General features: G+C 47.9%; 1 protein-coding gene across 3 annotated transcripts; it reads right to left on the bottom strand.

The window, feature by feature from the left end:
* Nucleotides 1-188: 188 nt before the first annotated feature.
* cracd (capping protein inhibiting regulator of actin dynamics) lies at nt 189-18,284 on the bottom strand. 3 transcript variants are annotated; one of them, XM_068725337.1, is made up of 10 exons: nt 18,004-18,084; nt 10,566-10,698; nt 4,758-4,926; nt 4,216-4,348; nt 3,972-4,127; nt 3,671-3,889; nt 1,390-3,568; nt 845-1,035; nt 580-742; nt 189-466 (listed from the first exon to the last, which is right to left on the bottom strand). In XM_068725337.1, the coding sequence occupies exons 2-10, from the start codon at nt 10,624-10,626 to the stop codon at nt 306-308; spliced, it is 3,432 nt and encodes a 1,143-aa protein (XP_068581438.1). In that variant the 5' UTR covers nt 10,627-10,698; nt 18,004-18,084; the 3' UTR covers nt 189-305. The 3 variants fall into 3 exon arrangements, with proteins under 3 accessions (XP_068581438.1, XP_068581440.1, XP_068581439.1); XM_068725339.1 differs by lacking the exon at nt 10,566-10,698 and having other exon boundaries at nt 18,004-18,284; XM_068725338.1 differs by lacking the exon at nt 10,566-10,698 and having other exon boundaries at nt 4,758-4,929; nt 18,004-18,284.
* Between the last annotated feature and the right edge of the window lie 2,027 nt (nt 18,285-20,311).

Genomic DNA, 20,311 nt, shown 5'->3' on the forward strand with positions numbered 1-20,311 from the left:
GCGCAACAATTGTTTACATATATCTGTGCGATTGTATTGGAGTATTTGAATGTGAAGCGCACTTTAACGTGATAATAGTACCAGCCAGTGAGAGTGGGGTCATGGGGTCATGGGGTCACGAGGACGACGATGAAGATGATGTTCACAGTCAGGAGGGTTTTCATGGTGAGTTTTTTTTTGGGGGGGGGGGGGGGGGGGGGGGCAGGTGATGCTGACTCTCCAGGTGCCTCAGAGTCCAGTGGGCAGTGTGCAGTCTCAGGCCGGTGTGGAGCCGGGGTGGAGCTGGGGTGGGGTGGGGGGGGGTGTTATTTGATGATCTGGGGACAGTCGCTCCAGGCTTTGGCCTTCCGCTTGGCCAGCGCCAGCCACGCCGGCTCCGTGGACACCTGCGGCGAGTCGCTGGAGGGGAAGCGCTTCGACACCTCCTTGACGGCAGGGGGCGACGGTGTGGAGTCCGCGATCTCGACTGACGACGACAACAAATCAAGCGCAACAATTAGCCGCAAATCCACCAAGCAGGTATTTAAAGGTGACTTGTTTTTACATTGCCTCATTGTTTTCAGTGGCGCCGGTTCTTACCGGTGACGGAGCTGGGTAGAGTGTTGGCTTTCTTCAGGTGTTCTCTGCGCTCGAATCGTCCCAGGAGGCTGTCGGGTCTCTTGGGCTCCTCCGGCGTCTGCGGTTTGGAGGACGGACTGGTGCTCCCGCTCCCTCTGCTCTCCGTGGGGCTCAGCAGCGCCACCTGCAGGAGGAGGAGGAGGAGGAGGAGGTTAACGCTCGTGTGAGAGGGAAGAAAAAGGAGATGACGTGAACGTTAGTAAGTGGGTAAAGATTGCTCGCGTACGCTGTCTCTCTCTCGGGCTTGTTTCTCAGCCAGTTTGTTCTCCCTGTGGCTCCGACGGTCCTCTCGGTTCTGCTGCTGCTCCCTGAAGCCCTTCTGCTTCTGCAGGGCCAGCGTGATCCACAAGGGCCCGGCCTCCTTCTCCTGGACCTTCGAACTGTCCAGCGAGTGCCTGCTCTGGAGCGATGGCTTTTCTGCAATTTTTGACACATTACAAAAACATTACTGTTGTTTGTACAATAAAAAAAAGAGTTCTTAAATATATTAAATATTGTTGCTGTAGCTGTATATTTATGTGCGGTCCTTCTCGTCTAACTGTCGGCAAGAAAACTAATTGACACGTTGCCCAAAAACGTCAAACTGTTCCTTTAAGGGCCTGTGACAAGCTGGTGACGTCACTGCCGTCTGTTTATCCTGAACTTTATATTTTTGGACAGACGCAATCATGACAAAGACCCAAAAAAAACGCCCCTTTGTGGGAGCAGATATTTGGTGGCGACGCTGAATGCCGCCGGTGAGTGTTGAGCTTTTATTACCGAAACACTGACCTTTCTTCATGAGCTCCGTCTTCCTGTCCGTCTTCTCTCTCCAGGGGATGTTAATGGAGGGGAAGAAGGATCTCTTCTCCTTCGGCTCCTCCTCCCCTTGGACCTGGCCGCTCCGGTGTAACTGAGCGACCGCCGACGGCTCCTCGCTCCTGCTCGCCTGCTCCCCGGCGGCCCCCGTCCTCTGGATCGCGGCCTCTCTAGGGGGCCCGTGGACCACTTTGGGCAGCGGCGACGGCGGAGGCGTGGGGGCCGCTCCGACGGGTTTCGGCGACGTGGTCGGTCTCCGGTAGATCGGCGGCTTGGAGAGCACCTTCTCGCCTTCGCCGTGTGCGGCCGGGCTGGTGGATTTACCCGGTTTGGCCCGAGGGGCGGCGGGCGAGGCGGAGGCGTGTAAGTACTTGCCCGCCGCGCCTTCTCTCTGAGGCGATGTGGGACTTGTGGATTTGTCGGAGAAGACGGAGGAAGCGTCGGAGTCCGGCTCGATGGGGGTGAGAGGCGAGGGGACGCCGTCGAAGCTGTCCCCGGCGCTGTATCGCTTCTTCCTTTTCTCGGCGGACTGTTCGCTGTGAAAGCGGAGCGAGAAGTTGGTCCTCCTCAGCTTTATGCCGAACGGCGAGGGCTTGTCCTCGCCGTCCGGGCCTCGGTACTCTGCCTCCTCTTTACCTTCAGACGCCTCCGTCTCCGACTCCGACGCCTCGGTTTTGGCTCCAGGGCTGGGAACCAGGAAAGACGGGAGGTCTTTGGCGAACATGCACTCGTCCGAGCCTCTCTCTGCGATGCGGACGGTTTTGCTCGTCCTGTTCTGAGGTTTGCTGGTTGGAGCTGGTGAGGCGGCCGTGGGGCTCTCAGACGGAGCAGCTTCCTCTCCCGCGTCCTTCTCGTCGGCGCCGAACACCTCGGAGTTCCTGTTTGAATCTCCGAACTTCTTCTTCGCAGGGGTGATGGAGAACTTGGCGCTGGCCGACATGGTCTTCCTGAGGTTCGCGTGGGAGAACGCCTGCGCGTCTTCGCCGCCGGGCTGGTTCTTGCTCGGTTCTGGGTACTCGTCGTATTTCCCCTCCTCCACCCCCTTGAATATCTTCGACCTGATGCTCGCCCATTCGGCCAGGACGGACTGGTCCGTGGACAGCGAGGACTCGTTGAGCGATTTGGTTTTGCCAGACTTGCGGTCCGGCGAAGTCTTGCTCTTGGTCGGCGGCGGCGGCGGCGTTCCCTGCGCCTTCCTGTCGTCCCCCAAACCCAGCAGGGACATGCAGGCGGTGTCCTTGATCTGGTCCAGATTGACGGCCGTCCCGCAGAGCTGGGCGCCCGTCACTAAGATGGCGGTGTGGGGGACGTACGGAGACGTCGGCAGGTTGGGGGACTCTGGTCCTTCGGAGGAGGAGGAGGAGGCCTTGGCGCTCTCTCTTTGCTCGGACGCACTTCCGCTCTGGTGGCTGGACGCCGGCGTCACGGGCGTCAGGTGGACCTTCTGGAACAAGATCTGTTTTTCTCCGGAGGAGACTTTGAAAGAGAAAGGCCTCTGTCTCTCCTCCATCTCCCTCCAGCGCTGCTCCTCCTGCTCCTTCCTCATCCTCTCCTCAGCCTCCGCGTTTTTCTTTGCCTCGATCTCCCGCAACCTCAGCTTCTCCACCTCCTCCTCTTTCTTTCTTTCCTCTTCTTCCTCTCTTAGCTTCCTCTTCCTCTTGGCCTCAAGCTCCCGCTGCCTCCTCGCTTCCTCCTCCTCCTCCTCCTTTTGTTTCCTCCTCTGCTCTTCCAGTCGTCTCCTCTCCTCCTGCTGCCGCTCCTCCTGAATCCTCCTTTCCTCCTCCTCCCTCTGCCTCCTTTCCTCTTCCTCTCTGATCCTCCTCTCCTCCTCCTCCCTCCTCCTCATCCTCTCCGCCTCCTCTCTGAGCCTCCGCTCTTCCTCCTCCCGCTGTTTACGACACCTCTCCTCCTCCAGCTCGCGCAGCCTCAGCTCCTCCGCCGCTCTCCTCCTCCTCTCCTCTTCCTCCCGTTTGAGCCTCTGTTCCTCCAGCTCCCTCTTCCTCCTCGTCTCCTGTCTCTCCTCCTCGTGGAGTCTCTGCTTCTTGAAGCTTTCGAGGGACTCGACGGATGCTCTGCGCCGGTCGTCCGTTGAGACGCCCGCCGCCTCGAGCTCCTCTCGCACCGCGTCGGGGATGGAAACCTCCTGGAGGTCCTGGGAATGAGGAAAAAATGATGAGCTCGTGTTTTCAGAAAAGGTAAGGAACGTCGCAGAGATAAACCGACGACACGCCGAGGCACATTTGAGGTGGCTCACCTGTGTGAAGCGACGGTGTTTCCGGCAAATCCTCTGGTTTTTCGGCTTGACGGACAGTTTGTGCCTGGCGGCGGTGTTGTCCAAGCGAGGGGCCGACTGCGGGACGGAGTCCAGGTTGATGGACTCGATGGTACCGGCGGGCGGAAGAACTCGTCTGGACCTCGGTGACTTCACCGGGGTGCTGTGTGGTCCGGCTTGTTGAGCGGCGCCCTGCTGGACCTGGATTATGTCACAACAACTTGTATTAAGAGGTGAACAGGTAAACTTACAAATGACTTACATCAACAACACGAGCCGTTACCTTTGGCTCTGTTGCCTCTGGTTCGGCTTCTACCTGGGCCAAAACCTTCAGGGGACTCCGGGGAACCTCTTCTTCATCTGAACTTCCCTCATCTCCCTCACTCTTCCTCAGAGACGGAGGCCTCTGGCCAAACTTGATACCTTGTGCTATCTGCCGCTGAACAAACCAGAGAAAAAGACGAAACGCGTTTACGCAATGCAGACGGGAGATTAAAAAGTGTCCGGGAACCGAGCGCGAGGCCCACCTGCAGGTTCCTCACTTTATCCGAGACGTTTTCCTGGGACATGGCGTGATCCGGACCGGGCTCGGCCGCCGGCTCCTCTGGGGTGAAGATGCTGTCGTGCGAGAGCGCTCGAGAACCGATGGGATTCAGCTCCCTGCAGAGGGAGTGAGAGCGTCACTCACTCACTCACTCACTCACTCACCCATTCATCCGTAAATCATTTCACACTAAGAAAATGAATGACCTGAGTGTGTTTTTACACACCAGCTTTTTAGCAGAGCCTCACCCTGTTCTCTACAGATTGTGCAAACATGAACACTTTCACTTTACTGTAAGCGAAAGAAATCTGAAGAGAAGTTTATCTCTTCAGAAGAGAAGAATGTGTGTGGGTGAAGGCTGCAGGAAGGTCACCAACTTCCTGTGTCGGCCCTAAATTATTATCATTATTACTAACACATGTGGCTGCATCTTTTATCAGCAGAAATATGACAAAAACAACAAGCTCAAGTTCATTAAGTCAAGACAAATGTGAGTAAGAAACGAAGCTGTCTCTGTGTAAGTACCTCAGATGTCGATCGGACTCCTCATCGTCGGACACGACTCCGTAGCTCACTTCCCCGGTAGAAAAACTCGCCTTAAGCTCTGCTCCATCAAGGCCCCCCTTCGCCTCCCTCTTCTTCTTCCTCCCAAAGAGTCGTCTGAAGGGCTGGAATTTGCCGTGTCGCCTTTTCTCTGCTGGGCAAAAAAAAGAAGAAAAAAAAAAAGAAGAGAGATGACAACCGCAGCCACCTGAAATCAGATCATCAATCTTTACATCTCGCCCCTCGTGGAGAGATAAGGAGCAGGACGGTGCCTCTGGGCGTGTCCGTCTACAGTGTGTGTGTGTGTGTGTGTGTGTGTGTGTGTGTGTGTGTGTGTGTGTGTGGAGATAGTGAAATGTCATTGATTGAATTAAATGAAAACAGCAGATGGAATGAGAAGAAAACCTCGGCTCTTTGGTTCATACTTATTCATATTTAAAAAGGAAGTGGGAGAGATAAACAGCACGCAGGAAAAGCCTGAAGGAGCTTCAGAGAAATCAGTGAAAGCAGTTTGAACCCACGACGATGTCACACCAGTGACTCATATCAGACATTTGACCCGCAACACTTCAACAGATAACAAGCCTCCAAGATGCAGATGTGTGTTATCTGCTGCGAAGCGAAAGGGAATACGCTTTGATTACTTAATGACTCATATCTCTTCTTTGTATGACTCTATTAAAGACAGAATGCCAAAAGAATAAGACACGTGTACTAAAGCAGGAAGAGACTCATAATACAAAGACACCAAAACTACAAACAGATGCTAAGAGACACACGACTTTGAAAATGAGTAAGACAACCACGAAGAGACACAAAGCAACTACAAAGAGACACAAAGCAACCACAAAGAGACACAAAGCAACCACAAAGAGACACAAAGCAACTACAAAGATACACAAAGCAACCACAAAGAGACACAAAGCAACTACAAAGACAAACAAAACAACCACGAAGAGACACAAAATGACTAAAGAGTCACAAAGCAACCACAAAGAGACACAAAGCAACTACAAAGATACACAAAGCAACCACAAAGAGACACAAAGCAACTACAAAGATACACAAAGCAACCACAAAGAGACACAAAGCAACTACAAAGATACACAAAGCAACCACAAAGAGACACAAAGCAACTACAAAGACAAACAAAACAACCACGAAGAGACACAAAATGACTAAAGAGTCACAAAGCAACCACAAAGAGACACAAAGCAACTACAAAGATACACAAAGCAACCACAAAGAGACACAAAGCAACTACAAAGATACACAAAGCAACCACAAAGAGACACAAAGCAACTACAAAGACAAACAAAACAACCACGAAGAGACACAAAATGACTACAAAGAGTCACAAAGCAACTACAAAGAGATTAAAGGATTAAAGAGACACACAAGGAAACTACATAGAGACTCAAAAAGACTACAAAAAGGCACAAAACAACAACAAAAAGAGGCTAAACAACCCTAAAGTCAGCTTGAGGGGTGGTGAGGTCTTTTGCGTGTCTCTGTCTCAGGGACTCACTGTCTCATAATCTGTCCATGGTTGACCTACGTAATAAAGCAGAGCCGTTGTAAGAAACCCTTTTGGTTCATGAAGACGTCATGAACCACAGTTATGAAACCAACTTTTGGACTTTTTGTCGATTGGTCTTTATTTCCTCGTCATCTTTAAAGCCAGAAAGTCTCGAGCTAAAGTCGACACGACGTCATTTGAAAAGATGTAAACAGAAGTCTTTTAGCTCAGTATCAACAACACAAAGAGTGTTTCTGGTGTTTTGTTTTTATGTACTTGTGGAGGTCCACTGGATGAACTGAGTGGGTGAGGTTACACAGCTACTCTACACCGCTGTGCAGACGGGCGTTCTCAGGGACCTGTGGGTATCCCTTTCAGAGCTATAAGTAGCAACCGGTGTGGGATTTCACTTCGCATGCTGCTCACTGTACCAGAGGCATCATGGGAAATGATGCAGTGAACTAATTTCCCCACGTACAGTAGATCCCCGACGCCGAAGTGAGTCTCGCGTGCGTGGGAGAGTTTAAGTGCCGTGTATGTATAAATATACTGACGAAGATATTAATATATAGAGAATGTGGGAAGTATGCTATAATTATGAACAACAATGAAAAGACACAGCATGACTACAAAGAGACAAAGCAACAATGAAAAGACACAAAGTGACAATGACAAGACACAAAGTGAATACAAAGAGACACAAAGCAACAATGAAAAGACACACAATGAATACAAAGAGACACAAAGCAACAATGAAAAGACACAAAATTACTACAAAGACACAAAGCAACAATGAAAAGACACACAATGAATACAAAGAGAAACAAAACTACTATGAAAAGAGGCAAAACAACCACAGACAAAAACATAATTACAAAAAGACAAAGAAAAATGACACAAAACTACAAAGATTCAGAAAATGACCACAAAGACACAAAACCACAGAGAGATTTGTAACAACTTCAAAGAGACTCAAAACAAAAAACAAAGAAGAGACTAAACTATGAAGACTGTGCCTCCAAAATTTGATATTATAATCATCATGGTGTGATCTTTTGCGAGGATGTTGTAGAATATGATTTGTAGGCCGGCGTCATTCTTGTCATCAAAGTGAATAAAGGTATTCCCCAACATGTCAAACCTTTTCTTCAAGAACTGCTCATGTGGTTATAAGCAACGATGTCTCACAGAAATACGTGAAATGCTCACGACCTCGTCAATGTTGACTTTTGGTTTCAGACACAGACACTGGTCTCCTGGGTGAAAGTCCTGCGTTTGATGTTGAACAATCCTACAGTTAAAGATTAAATGGAATAGTTCAAAGATGCACTGCAGAGCAATTATGAGACGTTTTTAATCTTTGTTTTTTTCTCTTGTGGTCTTTACTTCTTCATAATGATCACTTTGAGGACCTTGATGTTGATGATGTCAGTGTAATTAAAAACAATGCGTTGTGTTGATGCTGATGACATTCATACCGTTTCTTTCTCTGTCTGAGTGCAGTGATATTATGATGTGACACTGATGTTAAAGCTCTCCCGGCGTTTCTACTCTGGTACGAAGCCCATAATGCACCGCTGTGGGCGCGCTCACACACACACTCATGCGTGAAACGAGAAAGGGCACTATTTTCTTTTTTTCTCCCGCCTCAGCGGAGCAGCGCCCGGGTTCAGAACGCCGAGGTTAACTCTTGCTTTTGTGCGCTTGTGACGCAGACGTGTTTTTTGAATGCGTGTTCGTTCAAGTCATCTGATGGAAACGTCTCCCATCTGGTGAAGGAACACTAACCAGCTGGCAGCAGAAGAAACCCTGCGTGTGATTACTACTGAGTCAAAGATAGAATGCAAACAATGCAGCTGCTCACTGTTCTAAAATAAAAGACGTTATCTGGACTAGCTTTGAGCTCTGCCAGAGGAGAAATGTGGCTTCAACAGGAAGGGTTGCCAGGTTGCCATTTGCAACCATTTTTAAGAAATTGGCAACCAATTCTTTGCCATAAAGAGTGAAAACAAGGGAGGGAAAGGTAACAAAATCTGCCTCATTTACACTCATTATTAGATTAATGTTTCTTTTCTTGACACTTGACAAACAAATTCTATCAAAGAGATGAAAGAAGTCAGAACCACAGCACACCAAACCCGTCACCACGCCATGCGGCCCTTAAAGAGACGGCTCTTTTGGTACGCCGTCTCTTTAAGGCGCTCGTTGTCGTTCCTCTTTACCTGGGCCTTTGGATTCGGTTACCTCTAGAAGCGCGCCGCGCTTAGTTTCCGTGGCGTCCGTCGCCATGGTTCGCTGCGCACCTCAGGCTGCGGTGAGAGAAGAAGGAAGTGAGCACGAGGACGCCGTTATCACCTTTTCTGCTTAGCGCTCGATGGAGGGCGAGGAGGGAGGAGAGACACTCGAGAGAGACGGACAGAGCAGAGCTGCAGTTGGACTTCATGTCTTGTTGTGTTTCATGTTATTTGCAGCGTTATCGTCAAAGAGCTCGGCTCAGCTGAGAGAGCCCTCTGAGGCCACTCTGCTGTGCTTTGATGTAGTAATGGTGGCACTAAAGAAAAATGTGAAATGACAACAAACGGCTAAAAAGCAGATACTGCCAAAAAGACTTTGAGTCTTATAGACTGTTTTTTTTTACAGACAAAGTCACCAAAAATATGTGTTGTGGAGTTTTACCCGAGCCATCCAGAGGAGTTGGCGAGCTTTTAAATGTTGAACTAAAACTGTTAGCAGCATCAAACCGTCTGGCTGTTAAACGTTCGGTCCACAGGATAATAAAAAACAAGATGAGTTTGTATTTAAAATACATTTACAGGCTTTTTTTTTTTTTTTTACAACGACGACAACTACATGTTCTGTTGGTGTTTTCAACAGTTGCCGAACACCACGAGCAACCGCGACGCACTCGGCTGAGAGTCGCCGGTTAACACGGTCGCTGGTTCGGTCTAAACACCGGCGGCGTCTTCGTCTGCGAGCTGTTGAACGTGCTGAAGACCGCTTTGTGGCTCCTGATTTAAAGCAGAATCAAGTGAAGCCTCTGAGTGTCTTCATGGTGTCTGACGTTCTGATCATCTGGTGACTCGTAGCTCGTGACGTCTCCCTGGTGGAACGTCCAAATACATGTTTGTATCCGGACACAAAGTGTTCTGCTCTCTAGCGGCACTCAGATCTGTGAAGTCGACGCGTTCAGGCTGCGTTCGCCATCGTTGTTGGTTAACGTTCTCGACAAGCGGTTGCACTCCGCCGTACTTCCGTTGCCAAACTTCCGTACGACATCGTTGTTCACAGACTGAGTCTGCCCCAACATACCGTCTGTGTCTCATTCTAAGAGATCCACAGCAGACGTAGTCAGGAGAAAGCGACCTCACCCGGGAACCAACAAACCACAGGCCCTGTCTCCTGAACCCGACCAGAGGTTTTCTGATGCACAGCGGCTGAATGTGTGTGAAACCGCAACAAACCCAGAGAGCACGAGACAGTACTGAGAGAGACATGCTGTCTCCAGTGGGATCAGCATGCCGTGGGCTTCCGTCCTCGCTGGACAGACTCTCTCAGAAATGTCTCGCCCCCCCCGAAAAAAAAAGGCTCTTTGTCCTGCCAGCGTCGAACAAGGAGCGAACAAGCATGTTTGTCAGTCGGGGGGGTGTGTGAACACAAGACAGCGTCTCTACGTGTGAAGAGACAGAGACACACTGTGGACTCTTCTTTTGTTTGTCTCTTTATTTACATGTGGCTTGGCTGCAAGTTTCCCAACGTTGTCTAAGAAACAAGTGTGTGTCCTGTTTTATTCCTGTGTGTGTGTGTGTGTGTGTGTGTGTGTGTGTGTGTGTGTGTGTGTGTGTGTGTGTGTGTGTGTGTGTGTGTTTGCAGCCTTATTGCTGCAGCAAAAAAAAGAGCAGCCGGAGATGGGATGAGAGAAGCACGAGGAGCGACCATGTGCTCTACAGAAGCAGAGAGAGAGAGAGAGAGAGAGAGAGAGAGAGAGAGAGAGAGAGAGAGAGAGAGAGAGAGATGCCTTTGACGGAGACAGGATGTGGCGTGGCGGGCCGCGCCGCACGACGCTGCGGCTCGAGAAACGACCCCGGGCGGCTCCACGGCGGCGGCCTGAAGTCCACAGGCATGAAGGCTTATTCGTGTTGCAGCGGCCGAGTGCAACCAAACCTCACAGCACAAGCAGCTTGCTGACAAAGCAGACGGACGAACGCGGCGGTGTGTGTGTGTGTGTGTGTGTGTGTGTGTGTGTGTGTGTGGGGGGGGGTGTGACGGTTTACCTATTTCAGCTGCACAGCTCGAGACGGCTGCGCACCACTGCAGTAAAACCTTAGGGAACATCGATCTGCCCCTTTTCTTTTTCTTTTTTGTTGCACAAAGCTCGTTTTATTTTACCCAGACGAGCGCCGCTGGCTTTTGGGAGAAAACGGTGAAATGAAGACAGAACAGAGACAAAAAGAAAACAGCAGGTTTTTTTGGGGGGTTTGTTAGGTGTGTTGGTGCACTCACAGTAGGAAACATGAGCTGTGGCAATAGAGGGGTGACGTGGGATGGATGAGGAAGCATTTCTAAGCAGGAGAACATAATCTACATCGTGTTAGGGTCCAGAACCTCCGGTTCTGAAGAGTGAAGGCAAAGCTTCACGTGTTAAAGCTGCATTCTCTCTAGTGTCCATCAGGGGGCGACTCCTGGTTGTATAGAAGTCTAGTCTAAAATGACTCTACTTCTCTCTTGATTTATTCCCTCAGTAAACATTGTAAACATGAGTTTATGGTCTCAATCTCTAGTTTACAGTCTTCTTCAATACAGCATGATGTTCATTTAGTACATTATGCTCCATTTAGAGTCAAACACACCATAAAGCAGGGGATGCTTTAGGGGCGGGGCTACACAGTGATTGACAGGTCTCTACCAGAGACGTCACTCCTTCACAGTCCAAACACGGTTGCAAAAAAACAAGATGGCGACGGCCAGAATGCTTAAACTCGAGGCTTCGTAACATCAGTCCACAAACCAATGAGCGACGTCACGACTACAGACTGTGGTGGAGACGTCTCTCATCATCAGCGACTCTGATGCTTGAGCGGCCTCTGGTTCGTTCATGGAGACACGTCAGCAGCAGAGGAGACGAACGCAACACAAACCTCCTCATCTACGACAAACACACTGACATACTTGTCGTCACTTGTTTCTCCTGGTCTGTTTGTTTCAACAGCAAAAAAGGTTGAGCAATTACAAATATGGAAAAAAAATAGTGTGTGTGTGTGTGTGTGTGTGTGTGTGTGTGTGTGTGTGTGTGTGGTGATTAATCGTGATCCCAGCCGGTCCCACGGACGCTGCCAAAACTGTGAGTGTAAAGCAAGTCATGACACGGAGGTTTAAACTGACACAGTGATCCTGTTTACTCCAGTCAAGAGTTCTTGTTCTTCTTCAGGCATTTTTTTTAAAATAACGTTGATTTTTTTCACTGTGAATTGCTTTGCGTCACCAGAACGTCTCTCGTCTCTATGGAAGATTAAAAATGACTAAAAACAAATCATTCAGACGGAGAAATACGTCCTGAAATGCACACGATACGCGACAATATATTCAGTTATTTAAGACAAAGAAGTTTACTTTTAACACGTGTTTTTTCTACAATCGTGACCCAGTAAATGTAATGTCACGATAGAAAATAATAATACAAATATGCTGTTAGTCATCTTTAACTTATGTTTATCGTCGGTTTACTACGGTGTAGGGAGGTGGAGTCAGTGAACATAAATATATATATATAAAATGATTTAAGACGTGCTGGATAGCCCTGATATACAGTACATGTGTGTATTTCATTTTATTTCCTTGTTTTTGTTGCATTTAAATCTTCCATATAAGTGATGGTTTGCAATATGAGACTAAGACTAAGTTGATGTGGTCATTTTACAGCTGCCTGCTGTAAAATGACTTTATGCTAATCTAAACTGTATGCTAAGCTAAATGTATCAACCAAAGTGTTTACTTCCATTATTTTGCATTATTAATGTCACTTTCCTGTTTAAATGCTTTTGCACGTGCAGATGGAATCACCAAACTATCTACTGAGGGACGTTGATGTCGAGCTGACAGCAAACAAACATCTTCACGCTCTTCCTCTTCGTCGCGCCGCGCTCCGCTTCCTTCACCGCCGCGTCCCACAGGCCGCGAAAAAACAACACGGCGAAACAAACGCTGAGCAGGGAGCCCCGGGTGAGACGGTGAATAGGTTCAGAGATGAGGAGCGTTGCATTGATGAGATTAAAGCTGCCAGCGAACTTCATCAGAACAGGAGAGTTCAGAGACGCCCTCCCTCCCTCACCCGTCCCACCAAGTGAATAAGACACACTGTGAAAGGGTTAAAGGTCTAAGACGAAAACACGGACAACTCTGTGGTAGAGACCTGTCAATCAGCGTGTAGCCCCGCCCCTAAATCATCCCCTGCTTTATGGTCTGTTTGACTCTAAATGGAGCATAATGTACTAAATGAACATCATGCTGTGTTGAAGAAGACTGGAAACTAGAGATTGAGACCATAAACTCATGTTTACAATGTTTACTGAGGGAATAAATCAAGAGAGAAGTAGAGTCATTTTAGATTAGACTTCTATACAACCAGAGGAGTCGCCCCCTGGTGGACACTAGAGAGAACGCAGCTTTAACAACATGAAGCATCACTTTTCAGATTCAGAGTTTCCCGCCTGTGTTTGCGTTCCATATTTAAAACTCGACTGACAAAAATAAAATGTCGACCTGCTGATGGTCAGAGGACCACTAACGTCGGTAGAATTCACCCTCTGAGGACGACTCCACAGCGCTCCGTCCTCTAGCTGTGGAGATATTTCGCTTTGCGCCAAAGCGACGGATCAGCTGACTAACCGACATCGCTGTCCCTTCGAGCCACCGCACTACCGGCACGGCTGAAAAAAACCCCCAAAAAAACAGCAGCAGCAGCAGCAGCAGCTACAAACACCTTCATGAATCATACAGCGCTCTGGTTGTGTTCAGACGTTATGCTGTAAGCTGCTGCTGGCATTTGTCCGCTCTCTAGATATCCACAAAGGATTTCAGAGCGGCACGCAACGCGTATCACGTGACCGTGGTTATGTTTTCCACATTAGCCGACGCTCAAGTGACAAACAAACACACGGAAAGGTTTTCCTCTCCTGTTGGAGCATCTCAAAACACTTTGACTTCAACCAAAAAGCACAGTTATATTCACTACATCACCCTGAACGACATGATGCCCGTTATAATCGTTTTTTTGCACGCAGAGAGACAGAAAACACACAAAGAACCTACAGTGAGCAATATTCAACCGGCAGAAACTATCACTTCAGCTGCTTGTTTGTTTGTTTTTGAACTTTCTGTGTAAGAATGCCGTCTTACCGTCCTGCAGCCGCTCTGTGTGCGAGGGTGTCTGTGAGTCCACCTGCCTGCTGTCACTGTGGATCTAGGGCATTACCTGGAGTCAGGTGTCAGATGCAGTGTGTGTGTGTGTGTGTGTGTGTGTGTGTGTGTGTGTGTGTGTGTGTGTGTCTCAGGAGAGTGACGGCGTAAACATCCCTCGATCATTCTCATATCGATTAAAAATTTGATTTGACGCTCTACGAATCAGCCGCAGACTTTAGGAATGAGAAGTGTTGGTGATGCGTGTTTGAGTGAAGCACATGTACAGTCTAAAGGGGGGGGTGGGGGGGTGTCCTCCTGTGTCTTTGCTGAGGAGGCACAAAGTGACACTTTGTTTGCGACGCCAGATCGGCAGCCACAGGAGAACAGAGCGGCATTCATCGTCTCCGCCGGCCGACGACACACAAAGGCTCTCATTGTGGGTTAACAGTAACCGAGTCTGCACGAGCGTGATTAGAGCGCGCCACGACCGCTTATTATTTTCGTGGTCATAAATAGAGAGCGCTTGAAGGAATGAGTCCTAAAACTATAGGAAATGAGTCAGCATTTCTCTGCTCTTCCGGTTCCCTCGTCTCTTTAGAGAGGCCCAATCTCAATGTCCCCCCCAAGGCCTTAAACCCTGAACCCTCAGGGACTTCACTGACGTCACCTGGTGAGAACTCAAGGCTTCATATCATCAGTCCACAAACAAACGTCACGATGACTACGTCCACTTCTTACATACAGTCTGTGAGCTGAAAACACACACAAATGTGAATCTAGAAGCTTTTACGTGTCTTAAAAAGAGTGTAAATGAGACGACTAGACGTCCTCACTAGAACTAGTCCTCCTTTAGCTTAGTGGAGGAGACGAGGAGTCAAGTGACCGTGGTGGAGTTCCTTTATAGACTAACATGAAGTCACGTGACCGTGGTGGAGTTCCTTTATAGACTAACATGAAGTCACGTGACCGTGGTGGAGTTCCTTTATAGACTGACGTGAAGTCACATGATTGTAGTGGAGTTCCCTTATAGACTAACGTGAAGTCATGTGACTGTGGTGGAGTTCCTTTATAGGCTAACGTGAAGTCAAGTGACCGTGGTGGAGTTCCTTTATAGACTAACGTGAAGTCATGTGACTGTGGTGGAGTTCCTTTATAGGCTAACGTGAAGTCACGTGACCGTGGTGGAGTTCCTTTATAGGCTAACGTGAAGTCACGTGACCGTGGTGGAGTTCCTTTACAGACTAACGTGACCGTGGTGGAGTTCCTTTACAGACTAACGTGAAGTCACGTGACCGTGGTGGAGTTCCTTTACAGACTAACGTGAAGTCACGTGACCGTGGTGGAGTTCCTTTACAGACTAACGTGAAGTCACGTGACCGTGGTGGAGTTCCTTTACAGGCTAACGTGAAGTCACGTGACCGTGGTGGAGTTCCTCTACAGACTGACGTGAAGTCACGTGACCGTGGTGGAGTTCCTTTACAGGCTAACGTGAAGTCATGTGACCGTGGTGGAGTTCCTTTATAGACTAACGTGAAGTCACGTGACCGTGGTGGAGTTCCTTTACAGGCTAACGTGAAGTCATGTGACCGTGGTGGAGTTCCTTTATAGACTAACGTGAAGTCAGGTGACCGTGGTGGAGTTCCTTTATAGACTGACGTGAAGTCACATGACCGTGGTGGAGTTCCTCTATAGACTAACGTTATCGTTTTACATCTAAAAATTCAAAAATCATAAATGTGGTATTCATTTTTTCCGATTATTTTTAAACATTTAGAGATTATTTTCTGCAAAAATCCAAGATCCAACAGAAGAATCCTGTCGGCTTTTAGTCGAGTGAACCAGTGAGACACTAACTTCCTGTTTGGCTACAAAAATAGCTCGTCCCCACAGCTCCCTGTAGTGAGTGGTTACTGACAGCAAACATCATTTACATTCATATTTTACAGCAGCGTAGCTCCCCAACTAGCTTCAATAACACCTTCATTTTTATATATGTAGGAATCACAGCGTTAGTGTGTAATAAGGACAGCCCCCCCCCCCCCCCCCCCCTCCTGGAAGCTTCACACTGCGGTCTCACAGGGTTGTATGGTAATGATGGGGCTTCACCAAAACCTGCATGCCGCCTATATTACAGCAGCACTTCAAAGACAGACTGCTCCTCTGACTGACTCAGAAATAGAACCCCCCCCTCCCTGTAGAGCAGCACAAACATGCTCTCTAAAGACATCCACATCCACACAGAATGCATCTTAATGAGTCCACATCATGTGTAAATGCCATTCTCATAGTCAGATATGAATTATTTATATTTTACAGTGATATGAAATCAGGCGGCAACCTCCGGTTCCGTCGAGTGAAGCCGATGCTTCACCTGTTAAAGCTGCATTCTCTCTAGTGTCCATCAGGGGGCGACTCCTCTGGTTGTATAGAAGTCTAGTCTAAAATGACTCTACTTCTCTCTTGATTTATTCCCTCAGTAAACATTGTAAACATGAGTTTATGGTCTCAATCTCTAGTTTACAGTCTTCTTCAATACAGCATGATGTTCATTTAGTACATTATGGAACATTTAGAGTCAAACAGACCATAAAGCAGGGGATGCTTTAGGGGCGGGGCTACACGCTGATTGACAGGTCGACACCAGAGACGTATACAGTCCTGATATGGTCACTTCCGTTAATCGGTTGCTAAAAAACTACAACAAGATGGCGACGGCAAAATCTCCGTTGTTACCTTAATGTCTTACCTTATCTAATGTGTTACATGTTAAACATCAGAAAGGCTTGCACCACACTGAGGATGAGATAAGGGCAGAAAACTGTCTAATACTAGGATCTGTGTAGTAGTATATAAAATACTGTGTACGCTCGTAATGGGTGATGTATAATACATACCGTTTGACATCTTAGATCTGAGCATTTACTTCACTATTCATTTAACAGCTGTAGTTGCTCCTGTCTTTGCTAAAACATGCAGATGATTATCTGAATTATAACGACAGAACAACCTTCTAGTGAAACGCACTCAAGTTCATCTCGACGCTGGGAGGTTCCTCTCCCGTTTGTCAAATGACTGAAAATCAATCGACATTTTAAAAAAACGCGCAGGAACAGCAGTGAGTCGGGCTGTTCTTTTGTCTGCCCCGCGGCGATACCAGTCAATCAAATCCACGTTTTCATCTGAGGTCAAAGGGCGTTAAATGAAATGGACGCCGTCTGGCTCTGCGAAGGCAGTCGGATGTGTTCTGTCGGTCACCGTTCGGTGTGTGTGAGAGAGAATCTGAACCCTGAGAACATTGCAGCCCTTGATAGAACGCCGCTCTTGAATCAGTGGCGGTGACGCGTCGTCTTTACTACGAGAGCTGACACAGAACATGTCATCACTCAACCACCGGTCCACCACAAACAGCTTCTGGATTTATACCCGGTCAGGTGCCGTGAAGGGAAACAGAACGGGTTCACCTTAAACCAGCAGCATCAATCCAACGAGCAGCAGCCTGTGAATCCGCTTCTGTCAAGCTGCCATCTGTGCTCTAAACATCTACATGCACCAAGAGTCCACCGACGGGGACAGTAATGCACCATTGATTTTCTTTACAAACAAACAGCCTTTAAAAAAACGACACGCAGATAAATAAATCCATTGCTGCACATGCAGGCCTGCAGCAGCATATGCCCCCCCCCCCCCGTACACGCTTCTCCAGCTGACTCGCGCATCCTGTGAAACGGGGCTGATATTGGGCAGCCTGTCGTTTAGAGAGACGGCGAAAGACCACATCGACGTGGAGCGAAGAGGCGCGGATCGATACGTCGCCGTTAATGGCAGATGAGCGGGGGAGCTGCCGCACAGGGATTACGGACTATTAATTGCAGAGTTAAAAAAAAAAAAAAAAAAAAAAGGCGCACGGAGAACAAAGAATATGGCCTTTTCTTTCCTCACATATGTTCCACAGATGAAATCCAAAATGCGTGAAATTCATTGCCATCATTTTATATATAAATATTAAAAAAAAAAAACGATTAATTACAATTTGGCCTGTTGACATCGGCGTTTGCGCATTTCAAGTCGGATCAAATCGCATGTCCCAGCCCATTTACAGCACGCACACACACACACACACACACACACACACACACACACACACACACACGTTTGCACATCTGCGAGGGATGGAGCACGAGATGTGAGCGGGTCAATGAGAAATGATATACTGTGACAAGGTCATCGTCGTGGTGGAAATGGAAAACAATCAGCATAAACAAAGAAACAGACGAAGAAGAAGGAAGAGAAGAGCAGAAATAAACAGTGCGGCACCTTGCTGTTGAAGCGCGGTTCCTCCTCCCGATCGGATCCGGCAGCTCCGACCCTTTTGTGTTGCTGATGCTGCTGATGGTGGTGGTGGTGGTGCGGGTGCCCGACAGGGGAGGAAGCACGCACGCACGCACCGCCTGTCCCCGCACAGCTGCACGCGTGCGAGGCTGTGTGAGGAGGGGGTGGTGGAGGGGTGGAGGGTTGGAGGAGGATGGAGACGGGAGGAGGGTGTGGCTGCGAGCGGCGGAGGTTCAGTGTGCAAGCGCGAAAAACACACACCCGCGCCCTCTCTCCACGGCCGTCACGACGCGAGCGCGTTACTGTCACGTCAGCTCGTTGCTTTTAGGAAGCAATTAAAGAAGAAGAAGAAGAATGGAAAGACGACCGTAAACCGCCCCGAGGGAGAAAGACAAACACACGGTGTATTCCTGAAGGTGTTAATTCTACTGGGATGAATGTGTCTGTGGTTGGTTTCGATGTAATATATGTGTATATATAATAATCACAAATTTGTCTCAGGGGGCTTTACAATCTGTACAGCATAATTAATTGCCGTACATTTACGGTGGATTTAAAACGGTATCTTACAGTATTTCATAATACGTGTAACCTACCGTTAAATGTTCATCCCTCACATGTAAATTAACAGTCATTACATTACGGTCATTTAGCAGACGCTTTTATCCAAAGCACCTTACAATTCAGTATCTATCTACACACCGTAGACGCAGCTACGGGAGACATTTCTGGGGTTAAGTGTCTTGCTCAAGGACACATTGACGTGAGACTAGCAGAGTCGGGGATCAAACCGCTGACCCTCTGATTGAAAGGCGGCCCTGCTCTCCTCTTAGCCACGGTCACCCCTCAGTCAATGCCGTTAATTAACAGCAGACTAGACCAGTTATCCTACTATCACATACCGTAATGCAGTATACGGTAAGTTTACTTCCCCGTAAAAAAACAGTAAATTACTGGCGTCCTTACTGCCAGTAAGTTACCTTTATTTTATGTGTCCTTGCTGCCAGTAAGTTACCGTTATTTTACGTGTCCTTGCTGCCAGTAAGTTACTGTTATTTTACGGTGAAATTGTTTAGAATGTATAACATCCTCTATCCTTGGACCCTCGCATCGGAAAACTCCCCCCCAAAAAACAGGAAGAAATGACAAATATGAAATACAGAATATAACTGTAAAATACTGTAGTGAAATAGTCACTCTTATGACTCTGATTGGGCTCAATTAAATAGTGAATAAAACAGTGAAAATAAACTATTCCGCTGCAACATTTACTCGATTAATCGATCGACACAAAAAAATATTTGGCAACTATTTCATGACATGTTCAGAGGTTGTGAGGTTCCTTTCAGCCGTTTGTATCCGCAATTTAATTATTTCCGTCGCTATAAGCTCAGGACCCGTGAGGGTCTGAATGTAGATGAACTCGACTTTAGAGGTTTTCCAAACACGTCCAACTGGTAAGAGGCCTTGGGGTACAGACCCAGAACCAGTGGAGGGATTATATACCTCATCTGGACTGGAAACGCCTCTGGGTCCTCCAAGAGCTGAAAAACATTGCTGTGAAGAGGGGTGTCTATTTTCTCTCATTTCTAGTATAGTCCTTATTTAAAGATCTCTGTACGACAGAACTGACACATGTTCCAAATATCAAAACTAATATCAGTATATGGAGGATAATCTCCGAAGCTGAAAGCTTGTTTCAGCTTCTAAATCTCAACGCATGAAGTAAGATTTAACCCACTAGCTGCGTATTACAGCCCTTTAGACTCTGAAGAGACCTTTTTAACACGTGCTAAGATTAAGAACATTTTTCTACATTATAACAGCATAATGTAGATTAACCAACTCCCAGGAAGGGTGCAAAGGATTAATATCAAAATCTGCCATTTTTCCCCCTAAGGTTTATGGTAATAGGCTTTAAAAACTAAAGCGAAGAGGCTAAATGCGACTTAGCCAGGCGCTAGCTATGCCATAAATGTGTTATAACCTAGATCTATGATTGATACTTGGCTTTTAAGAGCTAGGACTAGTATGTGTGGTAAACAGAAGTGTTTGCATTCACCTTTAATACGTTCTCCGTTGGTGAGAGATCGTGTCGGCCTTGTTGGGGATAAACTGACTTGTGATTATGTAACTCGTGGACAGGACACCCGAGCAGAGCCGGACGGGTGGATGAGACGGAGAGTCGTGATGCTGCTGCTCCTCCACACTGAGGAGTCAGGTGATGATGTGGCTCTGAAGGATCTCACAAGAACATTACACAACAGGACTGTGCTTAAAAAGGATCTTACTT

The sequence above is a fragment of the Cebidichthys violaceus genome, unplaced genomic scaffold, assembly GCF_023349555.1.
Source record: "Cebidichthys violaceus isolate CVI_PGR_0920_01 unplaced genomic scaffold, fCebVio1.0.p SCAF_35, whole genome shotgun sequence".
In the NCBI taxonomy this organism is placed as follows: Eukaryota; Metazoa; Chordata; class Actinopteri; order Perciformes; family Stichaeidae; genus Cebidichthys; species Cebidichthys violaceus.